Below are 15,471 nucleotides of genomic sequence, written 5' to 3'. Positions count from 1 at the left end.
ACGTTAGTATTACGAGCTATTATGAAAAGCTTGTAGCTTTTCCTATTTAGATGACCTTCTTGTGTGGATAAAATGGAATATATGGATATATGTTAACTTGTATGTGCTCCTGAATTCTTCGAATTGCCAACACAACACATGTATTTGAACATTTGATTTTGAAATCAGATTTTTTAACAAGGTATTGAAATCGTATAGCCACGTACGTAATATTTGAAGTTTCTTATGAATTTTATATTCTTACATTCATGTATAAATTTAAGTTCTGTTAGTGTTTTTCACTTACATGTACTTTATATATGTTTGTAGGAACCAAATTAATGAACGAGAAATGAGAATATGTGTCGGTTAAATATTTAAATGTAGGTGTATAACTTCTCACATCTTAATTTTTTAATTCATAAAAAATATGGGGTCAATCATGTGTATATGTATATATATTCAATAAATATTTTAAAAAATAATATGTGAAGGTTATATACCTAAGTTTAGATATCTAACAATCATATATTTACTTTACATGTATATATATATATATAGGGGTTGGGTATTGTAAAACAACTGTTAAAGTAAAACAAATAAGACAAGATCTTGACCCTTAGATCATGATTAAATTGATGTACGAAGATTCACAAACCAATTTATGCATAAAGATTTTCATGATGCACAGTAATCTTCAGTGCATGGAAACATATTGTTTTAATTGTTTTACTTTAATATTTGTTTTATTTTACCTAAAATATATATATATATATGTATATATAAGAAAAAGGGAATATAAGGCTATCCGGCACCTAAGTTTAGGTGTGAAACCTCTCATATACCAATATTATATTATTTATTGTTTAATGAATAAATGTTTGGGCCCCCTATGATATTTATGGTTTAAAAAATTAGTATGTGAGTGTTCTACACATAAGCTTAGATACCCGACAACCTTATATTACCATCCCCATATATATATATATATATATATATGTATAATTAACCGAAAAAGAATATATATAAAGATATCAATATCTTTTTAATGTCTATTCCCGTCATTTTACATATTTCATTTGAAGCTTTATCTACTTTGCCAAACATTAAAATATATTAAAAAACTTTAGTTACCAGTCAACAGCTACTAGCTACCAGTTAATTTTACCAAACATATCATAAATGCAGCGGATAATATTGCATTTAACATGCATAAGAAAAGTTGTACTTTTCAAATCAAAAGCACATAAGCTGAATTTTATAATAAGTATACAAATATATAGTTCACTTGAATTAAGTCTTTAGAATTTCGTTTGGCAAAACCCATATACCTTACCGGGCCCTGAATGAACAATTTTCTTTTTATATATACGAGTCAAATGACCGCACAATGGGGTGGTGGCGTGACGGGTGGCGGTGGCGACAAGTGGTGACAGTGGTATCGACAACGGTGGCGGTGACAGGTGGTTGGGGCGACGATGGGGGTGGCAATGGTGGCGAATGCAAAACTAATTGATGTTAAAAGAAATAGTATAGTTATTTTAAGGATTAATGGATTCATTGTATTTCTAAAATTTGTATTTTTACCACTAGCTTCTTGCTAGTGGTTTTCTTTAATTATATTGTATTTGATTGTTTTGTTTTAAAGATTAATAGTTTTATTTTTTAAATTATTTCATTAAGGATACTGTAAATACATTAGGTAAAAATATTTAAATTTAAATTATTAAATAATTTAGAATGGTATTTTAGGCACATTTTGAGATCTTGGGTTTTTTTTATAAGGTACTGTAATAATACAGATAAAAGTGAAGAATGAAAATCAAAGAATAGTTGAGGGGCTATTTTTGTAACCTACTCCAGTTCTCATTTCAAAGGGTGGTGCAGACGCTGCAAAATTTGAAGATATCCAATAAAGAATGATGACAACCACACCAAATCCAACACTCATTTATTCTCCAACCCCTTCAATTCAATCCACAAAAACCCAATTTATCAACCCCTTTAAACCACCATCAAGATATAATATTAATTCATTCACAATCAAATGCAGTACTAATGAAAACAATAATAATGTTGGGGGGTTAAAGAATTTACTTTCAGGTATAGTTGATGAAAGAGTAGACCAACTGTTGAATAAAGAAGAAAACAGGGCTTTGTTAGATGGGTTGGATAAAGCTACAGAAAGAGTTGAGGTGGCTAAAAGAGAACTTGCCCAGATTGAAAAACAAGAACTTGAAAACAAGAAAATGAAAGAGTATATTAGTCAGCTTGAAATTAGAGCTGCTGAGGTTAGTTTTGTTTTATTTTACTTACGTATTTTTTAGGATTTTGCTAACCCCCGATTAAGGATATTAGGACATAAAAGGAACCACATTGCCAACATTTGATATTAAGGGTACCGATCTACTTGATTCGGAGACGCCGATTAAAAAAGTATATAGCTTTAAGTTTGAAAACTTACTTTGTGTTGATAGGTGTGGACAAGCATTCTCTACTATTTGGGATTTCTAAAAATCGTTATCGATCGCCATGTACAATATATATATATATATATATATATATATATATATGATTTTACTTGAATTTTTAATGCATTTTGTTGATGAGGTATTTTGATAGTTTTTCACAAGCTTTGATAGTGTAGGAATTAATTTGAATATCTTTATTAATATGATCATACTTATGTGATAATCTTATTGTTAAAAACCATTTATTTAATGTAAACTAGATAAAGTAGCTAACTTTTAGTTGGTTGTGACCAAAAGAATGACTCATTTCACCTGAAAAGTAGCCAGAGTGTTAATTTAATGTACAGCCTCTTAAATCGATGAAAGTTAACTTTCAAATCTGGAAATATATGTATTGTTATTATATTTAATATGGATAGTCATGTATGCTGTCTAACTATGTTCATCCGGTGAGGTTTGAACCTAGGTCTCTTCTGAGACCTCTAGGATGGTTTTTCACTAGACCACCTTTTAGATGGTTTGTAATCATCTGTAATCACTAATCAGTCTGACCTGACTGACCCAATCTGACCGGGCCGACCATTTTGCCACTTTCACTTCCAATAATGGATCGACAAAGAAAGTTGAAACTATATGTTACTAATGGATCTTTTTTTTTATATCAAAGATTGAGGAATGCCAGAAGGAAATATTAGAAGCAAGAGCATTAGTTGAAGAAGCAGAACGCTCTCTTGAAATTGAAATTGAAGATAAAGATTTGAAGATGACAGAAACAGAGAGAGAAGCTATGTACAAAAACAAAGAGAGGCTTGAATCTGTAAAAGCTGCTACTATTTCTGCTATAGTTGGCACCTTGGCTAGTTTGCCTATTTCCTTGGCTCAGACATCCGACACGTCCCAGTTAATACTTCCTTCAGTAATCACTCTCATCAGCTGTGCATTGTTTGGAGTCACCTTTCGTTATGCTGTTCGGCGTGATCTTGACAATTTTCAGCTCAAGACTGGAACATCTGCAGCTTTTGGCTTTGTCAAAGGTATTTTAGCAAATCTCTCAGTAAAAGAGATATATAGGCTCACACTTAATAAGATTTTTTGTGGTCGCTTAAATTTATTCTTAATATTGTAGCTAGCAATTTCCACCCATGTACATATGAGCAAATATATCTGGGTTAATATGAATCTCAGACAGATCAGATAAAATACTTAGCTAAATCAAATGAGTCAAACGTGTTATTACCTATTCACAGCGGATTTCGATGCACACAATTTTCTGAGTTGCTTTACTTAAATGTTCAGATCATCCTTGTTTTAATTAGTTCATCACTCAAAGTAAAGTTTCTACTAGATGGACAACACAATGTTCTCGGATCAACCCGACCTGTACCAAAATTTGTTTTGAGCCAAAGCCGTTTTGACCCATTACCCACCCATCTACCTTGCCACCTATAGTTAATATCGTTATGTTACAACTGATTTTACGCCTATTTGTCTCTACATTTGAACCCACAACCTCTCGATTAATGGGCCAAGTTAATACCGCTAAGGCCAAAGGCCCTTGGTAAAACCAGCTGCCACATTATTATAATTTGTAAATTTGTAATGCAGGCCTTGCTACATTAGGAGGAGGGCCGCCTCTGGACTCGGAAGTTGGTAGTCTATTGTCACATGCTTTCAGTGGTGCAGTGTATGTGTCAGAGAGTCTTCTAATCTTTTTGTTTGCTTCTGTTGGTTTGGATTTCTGCATTAAATTGGGAATATTAAGTCCATTTCCAATTGAAACATCAGTTTCCACTTCTAAAAAAAATTAAAGAATTGACTGTACCATAATATGTTTTGTCTTCCGAGTTAATATAGTATATAACAATTGTTATGAAAACCGTTCTATTGGTTCTCCATTTAGTGAAATAGCACATTCCTTCGTTTACCCAGTTTACCACTATTCCGTATATTGTTAGTTTTTATCTCAATTCTTTTAGCTCATGTAAATAAATCTACCTTCAGATTCTCATTTGCTCCTTTGACAGATTCATCATCAAACATGAATATAATATAGAATGTGGTAACATGAATGAGATTTCACGCTGACCCATATAGCCAATCAAATTGCAACAATAAATGTTCATGGGAGCATGATTTATAACTACTAATACATCATGGAATCTTATGAATGATTCACAGATCTTCTATGATTAAATAATGTCAAATAGTTGATTAGTCAATAATTGTACTTGTAAATGGTGGGTTAGTGAGTATACTAGTACAAGCATGCAATATCTCACCAATTATATAGTGTTAGTGTTATATCTAGATGAGGGCATCATGCATATGCATCTTTGCTCATTGGCTATTTTTTTCTCACACACTCTCTCTCCATCCCACACACATATATTATATACTTAGACTAATTGCATATGCATATAATGTAAGTTTCTTGAATGCACCACTTGTTAGTTGACTTCATATATTTGGCCTCGTACTTTCCCTAAGTGAAGGTGAGTAAGTACTACATTAGATAGTTCACATGATTTCCGTTGTATTTGGAAGCATTTCTTTGATTGTATAAAATAATGAAAAACACGGAAATGGAGTCTGAAGAGATTGAAAGAGATATGGAGGACATGGAACAAGAGAAGAAAGATGATGATTATGATCATCTTCAAGCTTCAAAGAGACTGCAGCCGTGGACAAAACAGATCACGATTCGAGGAGTTATTGCAAGTGTTATTCTAGGGAGCGTTTACACTGTTATAGCCATGAAAATAAATCTCACGACTGGGATAACTCCTAGTTTAAACGTCTCAGCTGCACTTCTTGCCTTTGTGTTAATGAAAACTTGGACACAAATTCTTCAGAAATCTGGGATTTCCACCGTTCCCTTTACCAGACATGAGAACACAATGATCCAGACATGTTCAGTGGCTTGTTACACAATTGCCATTGGAGGTTTTGAATTTTAATAATTGAGTCTTAAATTTTTCTTTCTTTCACTACATGCTGAATGTCTTATAATGTAGTCATTAACTTTAAATATTACTTGGTTTTGTGGGACAAATGTTAGGTGGCTTTGGGTCCTATTTATTGGCTCTGAACAAGAAGACGTATGAGTTGGCAGGAGGATCGAACTCTCCAGGAACTTACAAAGAGCTGCGTATTGGTTGGATGACGGGTTACTCTCTCTTAATCTGTTTTGTTGGTCTTTTCGTACTGATTCCATTACGGAAGGTGATTTTTTTACTTTTTCTAAGCTTGTATATCACTGATAAAGATGGCAATTTTAACCCATTTACTTATAAATAAGTTGATTGTATATGATTAATCTCAAACAGGTGGATAAAGTTAATTGAAAGGGTAATGGGTCAAAACAGTTCAAAGTCGTCAAGTCAATTTTTATGCTATACATTTTAATGGTTTTATTCAAAGATCTAGATTATTATTTGTAATAGTATTGTATTCACAATCAACACATGAGCTATTGCTAACAATAGGTACGAACATGGACAGAAAAGTTCTGCAGATCAAGCCAACCCTATGCGGTTAGGCTTGTAGTACAAACGGCCCCGTTTTAACCAGAACCAGTTTTGACCTGATAAACAATTAGCTCGACCCGCCCATCTTGCAACATCTAATTACTGACATGGTAAGTGTTCTATTTCACAGATCTTGATTGTTGACTATAAGTTGATATTCCCAAGTGGCACGGCCACAGCTGTTCTCATCAATGGATTTCATAGTCAGGGAGACGATATCGCAAGGTACTTCTATAATATATTTTAACGTTTTGTAACATTCTATGATGAATACTATTAACTTACTAACTTAGTGTTCGCTTCTCACAGGAAGCAAGTCAAGGGATTTTCCAAGTACTTTTCAGTCAGTTTCTTGTGGGCAATCTTTCAGTGGTTCTTTACTGGAAAAGGAGAATGTGGATTTGCTCAATTCCCTACATTCGGATTGGAAGCTTGGAGACAAAAGCAAGTGTTCTTTCTCTTTTTCTGTGGCATCCGTTTCTTGTGTCTAAAATGACGAGCTTTCTATTTGGTGTAGATTTTACTTTGATTTTAGCATGACCTATGTTGGAACCGGGATGATTTGCCCTCACATTGTGAGCTTTTCTTTGCTGTTTGGAGCTGTGATTTCATGGGGTATAATGTGGCCACTTATTGAAAAGCAGAAAGGAGATTGGTATCCTACTAATGTGCCAGAAAGCAGTATGGAAAGTCTTAATGGTTATAAGGTGATAATAATCACAACAACACATCTCTCTATTTTTGTCATGCTTCTTATTTTTGATTAATTCTTAGGTTTTCATCTCGATTGCTCTCCTTCTTGGCGATGGACTCTACAATTTCCTCAAGATTTTATATTTCACATATGCAAGTATCTACGGGAAATTGAAAAATGAAAAACTTGATCTAGGTAATTCTAAAAGTTTTCTCTAACGCAAACTTCATCTGAATGATCGTTGTTGGAGGTGCCAATATCTACCCATTTACATATAATGGGTCAATTCATGTTATGTTTTTCTCTCTAAGTATTGAACAGGTTATTTAAAACTAAAAGGGTCAGAGTTAAGTAATAATTGAGGAATCAAAGGTACAGGCTTGTGAAACAGATCATGAAGGTCGTCCTTATTTACATAGTTAACTTATCTTGAGAAAAAGAATAATTCGTGTAATCAAATTTGGCCCCCTGGTTATCTATATAAAGTTAACAGATATGACCAAAAAGTGACTCCAGCCAATCCAACCCGATCTGATTCGTTCTGAACCACAATCAATATTACCATATTGACCCCTTTGGCCAACCAGCCTACATTGCCTCCTCTAATCTTGGTAATGCCCACTTACCCAATCTTATTACCTTCCTGCAGCTGTAGGTAGCAAGAATGAAGATACAGAGGAGGAACGACTACAAAACGAAGTTTTCATCAGAGAACGCATACCTATGTGGTTTGGAATGGTTGGATACACCCTATTCACCATAATTAATGCATTTGCAGTACCGGCAATATTTCCAGAGGTTAAATGGTACTATGTTATTATAGCCTACATTATAGCTCCATCAATAGCTTTCTGCAATGCTTATGGAACTGGTTTAACTGATTGGGACATGGCCTTCAACTATGGAAAAATCGGCCTTTTTATGATGGCAGCATTGGCTGGAAAACAGCAAGGAGTTGTTGCTGGTTTGGTTGGTTGTGGAATCATAAAATCGGTTCTCTATGTTTCTAGCACATTAATGCATGATTTAAAAACGGGTCATCTCACGCTAACGTCACCTAGAACAATGCTTCTCAGCCAAGCCATTGGAACCGCCATAGGCTGTGTTGTATCCCCACTAACTTTAACTCTATTCACCAAAGCTTTTGATGTAGGTAATCCTAAAGGAGAATATAAAGCACCATTTGCAATAGTTTTCAGAAACATGGCTATTATTGGGGTTGAAGGCTTTTCATTTTTACCAAAGCATTGTTTACAGTTATGCTATGGATTCTTTGCGTTTGCAGTGGCGATTAACATAGTCAAAGATTTATTACCTAAAAAGATAGGTAAGTGGATGCCATTGCCTATATGCATGGCGATACCTTTTCTCATTGGCGGCTATTTTGCTGTTGATATGTGTGTTGGAAGCTTGGTTGTGTTAATATGGAAGAAGCTTAATGCTAAGAAGGCCGCGTTGATGTCTACATCGGTGGCCTCTGGTTTGATTTGTGGTGATGGTTTGTGGATTCTTCCAGCTGCCGTTCTATCTTTATCGAAAATTAGTCCTCCTATATGCATGAAGTTCTTGAGTTCTTAGAAATGATGGCGTGTTTGTAGTCGAATGTGACAGCTGCACCAATTGTATTTGTAGTTATGGTATCTTTACAAGCAATTGTGATCAATAAAGCATTAATACTTATAATAATGATGATATATGAAAATATAGATTTTGAAATTTTTAGCAAATGCTTATGGGTTCAAAAAGTTTAGAGAATTGGAGCTACTCATTTGTTTATCAAAAGTTCAAACCCCGATTGGTTACTGGTTAGCCACAAAAATAATCTGTTTATCCTAGAAAAGAGTCAGGCCCATCAGTTTAGCCCACTAACCATTTATATTTTCAATACGTTCTATTGGTCTAAAAGTTCTGAACATTTTGACATCCATCAAAGTTGGGGTGCATCAAATTGGGAGGAGATCAAACTTGATAAAGCAATACTATTAACTGACAAAGAAAAAACTCAAGATATCGAAAATTGAAAACCTAAACGATTATTTTTAACTAATCTGATACTGGTTTTGTCACAATTTAATCATGCCTAATACAAACTTTTAATATGACAATGATAAACCTAAAACCTCATATAACTTAGAAAAACAAAACAAACCATTTTGGTTTTAGTTTTAAATGACACTCAGACTAATACTTAAACTGTAATTTGATTTTGATCAACGACCCAGAAGTGAAAAACTCAATCAATTTCTTATCTAGCTAGTTTGGCCTAGTCTCAATTAGTTTTTTAAATGTAAATCAAGCTATATATACCTAGCTTGTCACATATAGTTATGTTTAAAAAATTCTAAATTTTTTGGATGGATATGCATGGATATCAGGATATGTAATAATTGCCCCATAGTGTTCTTGGACTGCATATTTAGTGGCTTTAGTGCAACATATACATTTAGATTGACAATACATGACTAATTTATGTTTTTTTTTTCTATTTAAAATAAAAAGTATTTTCATTGTTCGTTTAAATTTAGGCAATATTTGTAGACTTACAATAAATACTTGATAATCTTCTATGTATATTAACAAGATGACATGTAAACAAATACGCACATAAATCAATATTTACCTTTTTCGTGGCGAATTGGCCAAAAATTAAATGTACATTTAAGTATTATATAATGTTGGACATATAAATGCCATTATAGTACTCGCATTAGATAGTATTAGATTGTAAGATTGATAGTAAGTAGCATGGTTGGATTATATAGTTTAGAATTTTATTTTTGAATACAGAAGTAAGTGGTTTAATTTCCATTTTATGCTGATTACAAAGTCATTTTTTATCATTTAGATATAATGTAAAAGCAGTCTTTTTATCTAGATAGAGATAAGACAACTATTTATATCTCAATTTTTCTCATATACCTTCGAGATATTAAGACATAAAACCCGTGAAATAGGGGTTTACATCTAAATTTTTTTAAATTGTAAGATTGATAGTACAATCTTATTTGTCATACTATAGAGTCATTTATTCCAAACTACTCCCTCTGTCCCAATTTAAATGTCCTATTTTGACTTGTCAAGTCTTTCTTTCATAACTTTGACCGTAAATAATTTTGTTTATGTTATATATTACTTGATGAAAATCATATCAATGTAAAATACATTTAAAACCCTATCTAATCATATATATTATATCAAATATTATATAACACAAATAAAAATATTGACGGTCAAAGTTAAACACGAAAGACCCAAAATGTCAAACTATGACATTTAAATTGGATTTAAATTGGGACGGAGGGAGTATCATTTAGTGGCACACCTATAAATTGTGGAAAAAGTTAAAACTACGTGAGTAAAACGTCCACGTGCTTAATTAATTAGTTTACAAATAAATATGACTAATTTTGTCTCGTTATAGACAGGTTTATATTTATTATAAAGAGTATTGAATTTTTTAAAATTAAGCATTTTTTTTTCTTCCCAAAATACCCCTACTTATACATAAAACATTTATATATCATCCTTTCCCACATTGTCTCTAATCATTACACGCTCTCATCGACCTTTTATCACCCTCCGCCGCCGCCGCCCTCCTCCACCGTCTCCCTCGATCTCTACCACCATCTTCCTTTTATATTTTCATCACCTTTTAGCCGCTGCAATGCGTGGGCATTATGCGCGTACTATACAGAGCAGTGATAAAATTATAAAAGGAAAAAAGAAAAAACCCCGAAAACATAGGTAATATTCTAAATTTTTTTATACGATAAGTGTTTTAATGTTGAGTCGAAGATTTTTTTTTCTTACTCGCGTTTTCTTTTATGAATTGGTGGTCTCCTAATTTTACTCGCGTTTCCTTTTATTGAATTGTTTTAATGTGTGTGCTCTCATCTCACTCGTATATAATCATGAGTTCAATCTTTTAACAGTTTTAGCATAATACCCATGAAATACAACGGTGGTGGTGATGACGATACTCTGTTGGTGAAGTCGTGAAGACGATGGGTGTTGATGACTTGATGGTGGTGACTATTGGTCGTGATGGTAATGTCAAGTGGTGTAGATTGAAATATTTTAAAAGATTAAGCTTAGAGAGTAAATCAGTAAGATAAGTGTTTACTCATGTGTTCAATCCTTAAAAGTAATTAGCATGATACATACACAATGCAGCGGCGGTGGTGATGGTGATGGGTGTTGATGGTGGCGACAATTGGTGGTGATGGTAGCGTCGAGTAGTGTAGGTTAAGATATTTTTAAAGATAAGGCTTAAGGTGTAAAGTAGTAATGAACCAATGTTCATTAACGACAAATTGAGTAATTTTTAATCAAAGGGGTACATTAAGTATAATTGTGTCTTTTTTAATGTTATTTTTTTAATTATATTTAAAAGATGGATCTAGAATTTTTATGAAAGAAGTAGAGATAATTAGTCAAACTTATATTATTTGAACATTTTAAAAATTGTGTTTGAGTTTTACCAATTAATTTTGGACGTGTGTTGAGTTGTTGGCTCACTTGAATATAGTCATGAGTTCAACTCTCGAAATAAATATAATTATATATATATATATTGTTGGTAGAGCATAGAGAAAATATTATGAATTCTCTTGATTTTTATTGGTTAAAAAAATGATTTTTTTGTGTTATGATTAGTTGACAGTTTTGGAAAGTATTTAAGGCATCTTTAAATATAAACAACATTACCATAGTAATTGGAAAGATATGGTTTTTTTCAAATAAGTAGTTTCTAAACTGAATTCAAATTCTCCTCTGTATTTTTCTATGTCGCTAGCCACGTAATTTAGAATGCACATGTTTTACTTTAATTTCAATTTGTATAAAAATAAGGAAGCATTTTAAGATGAGATATGATATAATTACACGTAAACAATAAAACAACAAAGCTCATCTTGAAAACTTATTCATCATAAATGAAACGGACTAAATGTGTGTAATCACGAATGAATGTTAGAGGTCTATTAACCGAGATGACTAATAATACAAAATTATATATCCTCATATCAACAAAAATATATACCTTTTGATTTATATATACATTCATCTTGTAAATAAATAAACAATCATAACACTTAATTTTAATAATACACACATTAAATTAGACAAATTTAACCACATGGTCTTTGGGGCCCTCTTTGAGGTTCTGGTAGAGGGAATGTTGGCTTAAAGACCAGGGACCGAATCTCAATTCCCATGGTTCGGGCATTTACCTCTTCAGACACGTGGGGGCCGTGTTATCGCACCCTTGGTCTCTAGGGGTGCCTTTGGGTTCCCACCATTACCATACTGCCTACTTGGGTGTCACTGTTAGAGTTGAACCATTAACCAACTAATATGCCGTTTTTTGGAAAGAAAAAAAAAATTAGACAAATTTGACTTTGCATATTAAGGTGGAATAATGGAGTTTTAAAAAGACTTGGTTCCAATCCATACAAACCTAAAATGTAAGTGAGTAAAATATTATGGCGTCGTAAAAAAACTTGAGTAACAAAAAATGTTAATCAATATCCGTTTACAATAATGCACCGGTAAATAGTTATATATATATATAACAATATTTAAAATAAATATAAATATAATATTATTATAACGGGTTTAGGTTACCGGGTTTGAGTTAGCGAGTTGAAAATTCCCAACCTAAACCCGACTTGATATCAAAATCGACTTGGAAATCACAACCAAAACCGTTAACCCGAACCTAACCACTAACACACAAAAAAAAGAACGGGTTGGCACTAGGTTGGTGGATTGATTTCAGGTCACATGGGTTGATGGGTGGGTGCGTCAAATGGGTTGATCTCAAGTAATATAGGTTGGTGGGTTGACGGGTTGATTTCAATTCAAATGGGTCTTCGGATTAAATGAGTTGGTAAGTCAACCTATTAAAAAATATTACATAAATTTAAATATTTTTGGGCTGACAGGTTGCCTTATTAACCCAAAAGGCCAACTGGACCCCGACAAAAAAAAGTGTACGGATTAAGATTTTATTTTAACATTAAAATGGATTTCATAGCAAACTTTATTTTTGATTAAAAACTTTTAAACATACCTGGTTACCCGGTTACCGACCGGGTATTAATCTAGTTAGTAATAATTAGTCAAGCTTATAGTACGTATTTGAACATTTTAAAAATTGCGTTTGAGTTCTATCAGTTACTTTTGGATAATTCGTTACATATAATATGTTAAACATTAAACAATTGATATATCGGTTGTGAATATGTTTTCTACCAAAAGCACATATCCATATAGTTGGTTTAATTAATTAATCTATATTCTATAATCAACAGCATTAATTCAACACAAGCTAGTCTACCCAAACTGTGTTTAATTTTCTGATCTTCGTTGTTGTTGTCTAAATGTCTTGTAAATTAATGGTTTTAATTTGGTGTTGCACATATGGATCTCCTTTCGCTTTTTGCTTTGTTTAATCTTGTGTTCAGAGAATAAAATAACTTTATTAAATCATGTATCAATATGTATGTATATATAGCTTAATTAAGTACAGTAATATGGAGTTTCCAATAATGAAATTATTTATTTTGGATTTGGTAAAAAGCTAAGTCAGCTTTTTCCACTTTCCAACTGCTCACTTTTCCCACTTTCTTATGTTTTCTAACCTTCATTATTTGTCCCTTGCAACTTCCGTTTATATATGATCTAGTCGTATTTTTCTTTTTGCTAGCTGTTAAAAAAATTGTCCTAGTTTTCTTTTAATTTGTTTATCTGATCAATTACTTAAAATGGGGTGGTGTCCTTCCTTGAAACATGCACTTTATGGATGTATATATCGACCAAGATTAATTATTTGATTATTAGAATTGCTCGGATTTAATTTGTTTATTTATAAGTTTTTTCATAATTTCATTCCGTTGCCTCATTAATGTGTGTGTTCACTTACCCGGAAACTTATTCACGTTGTAGTATCTTTTTTAAGGCTTAAACATATATGAGTGGCTTTGAGCATCCGGCCGCAACATGAGCTATTAAGATGGGTTTAATATTTATAAGTACGTAACATGACCAATCATTAATAAATGGATTGGTATATGATAGATCCTGAGACTGAGAGATCTTAAATTCAAATCCTGGTATGGGCAAAATACTCTCAGTAATGGAGATAGGAGTTTTCCCATAATATATTTTCCTCTAAAATTAGAGTTATGTATATGATCGCTGGGCCCAAATTTGACGTTAAAAAAAAGTACGTGACATGATTTTAAACAAAATGCGTATGCGTATATGTATCGGTATATAATAGTTCTAACCGAATAAAGCCCGATCCATTATTTGTAACAAGTGGCGGGTTCTTCATTATTATTTATTAACTTTTTGTGTCAAAAAAAAAAGTAGTTTAACTAAGATTGTCATTGATATATACAAAAGTGTTCATAGGGGGCCTATTTTATAGTTGATGCATGCAGATGGTCTTTCAAAACTACAGGACGCCCGGAACTTAAATATGTATCCTGGGACATATCATGGGTGACAATTTGATCGATTGCAAGACGAAACAATAATTAATGTGGTCACTTGAAAATTTGGAGATGGTTAGCCGATTTATTAATCCGGGGATTGATTAGTTTAATTACTTGGAGAAACTGTTACTTTTTATGCATGGGCTACTAATTAAAATATTATATTATTGATTGAAATTATATATAGTTTGAATGTTAGTGTCGAAAAGCATTTGAGAATGAAAAGTAAATTACAATTAAAGAATCTTTCCTCTTTTTCGCCTTTTGAAAATTTTGTCATGCATAGGATCAATGATCTATGAGATATTTAATTAATCTTAATACTATAAAAAAAAATCAAACAATAAACTTGATTTCGATCTCAAAGACTCACAAAAAATGTTTTGATACTTTTTGAGTTAAGGGAAAACAAGGTATAAACAAAAGAACAATTTTTTTCTAAAAATTGTATTGGATTTTATTAAACGCAACCTTAAACCTATATTTAAAGTGTATTAAATAGTTCTACACTTGTACTCTTATCATAAAATTCATGTGGTGAACTTTTAATATGAAATGAACAAATGTTTCATGCACGTTAAATGCAAACCCTAAAGGTTGCATTTAACATTGATAAAGATGAACATTAACTCTAGCAATCCCGTCTTAGTCTAACAAAATGATTGATAGGAAACAGCAAATAAAAATTCTTCCCAAAAAGTTTAAGAGCCAAAATAAACATGTTAATAGATAAGTTTTTTCTGTTCATGCGGTTTTCTTGCGATGCAACCTGGACAGGTATTTCTGTGAACTTTTTTTACTTATATATCCTCTTTAGTTTCTTACCCCCAAGATATTTACTTAAAGACGCTTTCAAACATGAGACAATCTAACAAGTAGGCCATTTTGGTTGTCGTTAAGTAGATGAGCAAAAAAAAATATCGAGTTTACAATCTACAAACAAATACTCAGTAAACATCTAATGCTGTCTTTTAAGGGTTTGGGTCTCCATACTTTGACAGTGTATGGAGGAAGTCAAGATGTAGACAACCTTACATACTCCTATCACGACGGTTTATTTTCAGGTTTTTATCAAAGATAGAAAAAAACTTTAGCCTTGTAAGACATGAGGATGGAAACCATTGACCTCTGTCGTTAGAGACAAAGATGTTAATCACTTATCCACTGTTTTTGATTTAAAATTTTTTTAAAGAAAAAATAGAAATAAGCCTTTATCAAAATGTTATTTAATGTAAACATATGTCTCATATGAATACATGGTGGTCCAGATTCCAGTATATGTATGTCACATATATTCA

General features: G+C 32.4%; 2 protein-coding genes across 2 annotated transcripts; both read left to right on the top strand.

The window, feature by feature from the left end:
- Nucleotides 1-1,872: 1,872 nt before the first annotated feature.
- LOC122579493 lies at nt 1,873-4,374 on the top strand. Its single transcript, XM_043751676.1, has 3 exons — nt 1,873-2,270; nt 3,118-3,484; nt 4,056-4,374. Exons 1-3 carry the CDS (start codon nt 1,899-1,901, stop codon nt 4,256-4,258), a joined length of 942 nt encoding a protein of 313 aa, XP_043607611.1. The 5' UTR covers nt 1,873-1,898; the 3' UTR covers nt 4,259-4,374.
- Nucleotides 4,375-5,005: 631 nt separating this feature from the next.
- On the top strand, nt 5,006-8,398 carry LOC122607537 (metal-nicotianamine transporter YSL3-like). Its single transcript, XM_043780533.1, has 7 exons — nt 5,006-5,393; nt 5,509-5,672; nt 6,108-6,202; nt 6,287-6,421; nt 6,495-6,684; nt 6,752-6,866; nt 7,321-8,398. Exons 1-7 carry the CDS (start codon nt 5,018-5,020, stop codon nt 8,247-8,249), a joined length of 2,004 nt encoding a protein of 667 aa, XP_043636468.1. The 5' UTR covers nt 5,006-5,017; the 3' UTR covers nt 8,250-8,398.
- The last annotated feature ends 7,073 nt before the right edge of the window (nt 8,399-15,471 follow it).

Source organism: Erigeron canadensis, chromosome 1 (assembly GCF_010389155.1).
Source record: "Erigeron canadensis isolate Cc75 chromosome 1, C_canadensis_v1, whole genome shotgun sequence".
Lineage (NCBI taxonomy): Eukaryota > Viridiplantae > Streptophyta > Magnoliopsida > Asterales > Asteraceae > Erigeron > Erigeron canadensis.
The sequence above is the reverse complement of the archived record's forward strand: the minus strand, read 5'-3'. Positions and strand labels throughout refer to the sequence as shown.

Excerpts from the sequence above, each read along its gene's own strand:
- LOC122579493 (XM_043751676.1), top strand. The coding sequence starts at position 1,899 with ATGATGACAACCACACCAAATCCAACACTCATTTATTCTCCAACCCCT. Across the intron at positions 2,271-3,117 it reads TTGAAATTAGAGCTGCTGAG|ATTGAGGAATGCCAGAAGGA; the intron begins GTTAGTTTTGTT and ends TTTATATCAAAG. Across the intron at positions 3,485-4,055 it reads AGCTTTTGGCTTTGTCAAAG|GCCTTGCTACATTAGGAGGA; the intron begins GTATTTTAGCAA and ends TTTGTAATGCAG.
- LOC122607537 (XM_043780533.1), top strand. The coding sequence starts at position 5,018 with ATGAAAAACACGGAAATGGAGTCTGAAGAGATTGAAAGAGATATGGAG. Across the intron at positions 6,203-6,286 it reads CAGGGAGACGATATCGCAAG|GAAGCAAGTCAAGGGATTTT; the intron begins GTACTTCTATAA and ends CGCTTCTCACAG. Across the intron at positions 6,422-6,494 it reads TTGGAAGCTTGGAGACAAAA|ATTTTACTTTGATTTTAGCA; the intron begins GCAAGTGTTCTT and ends TATTTGGTGTAG.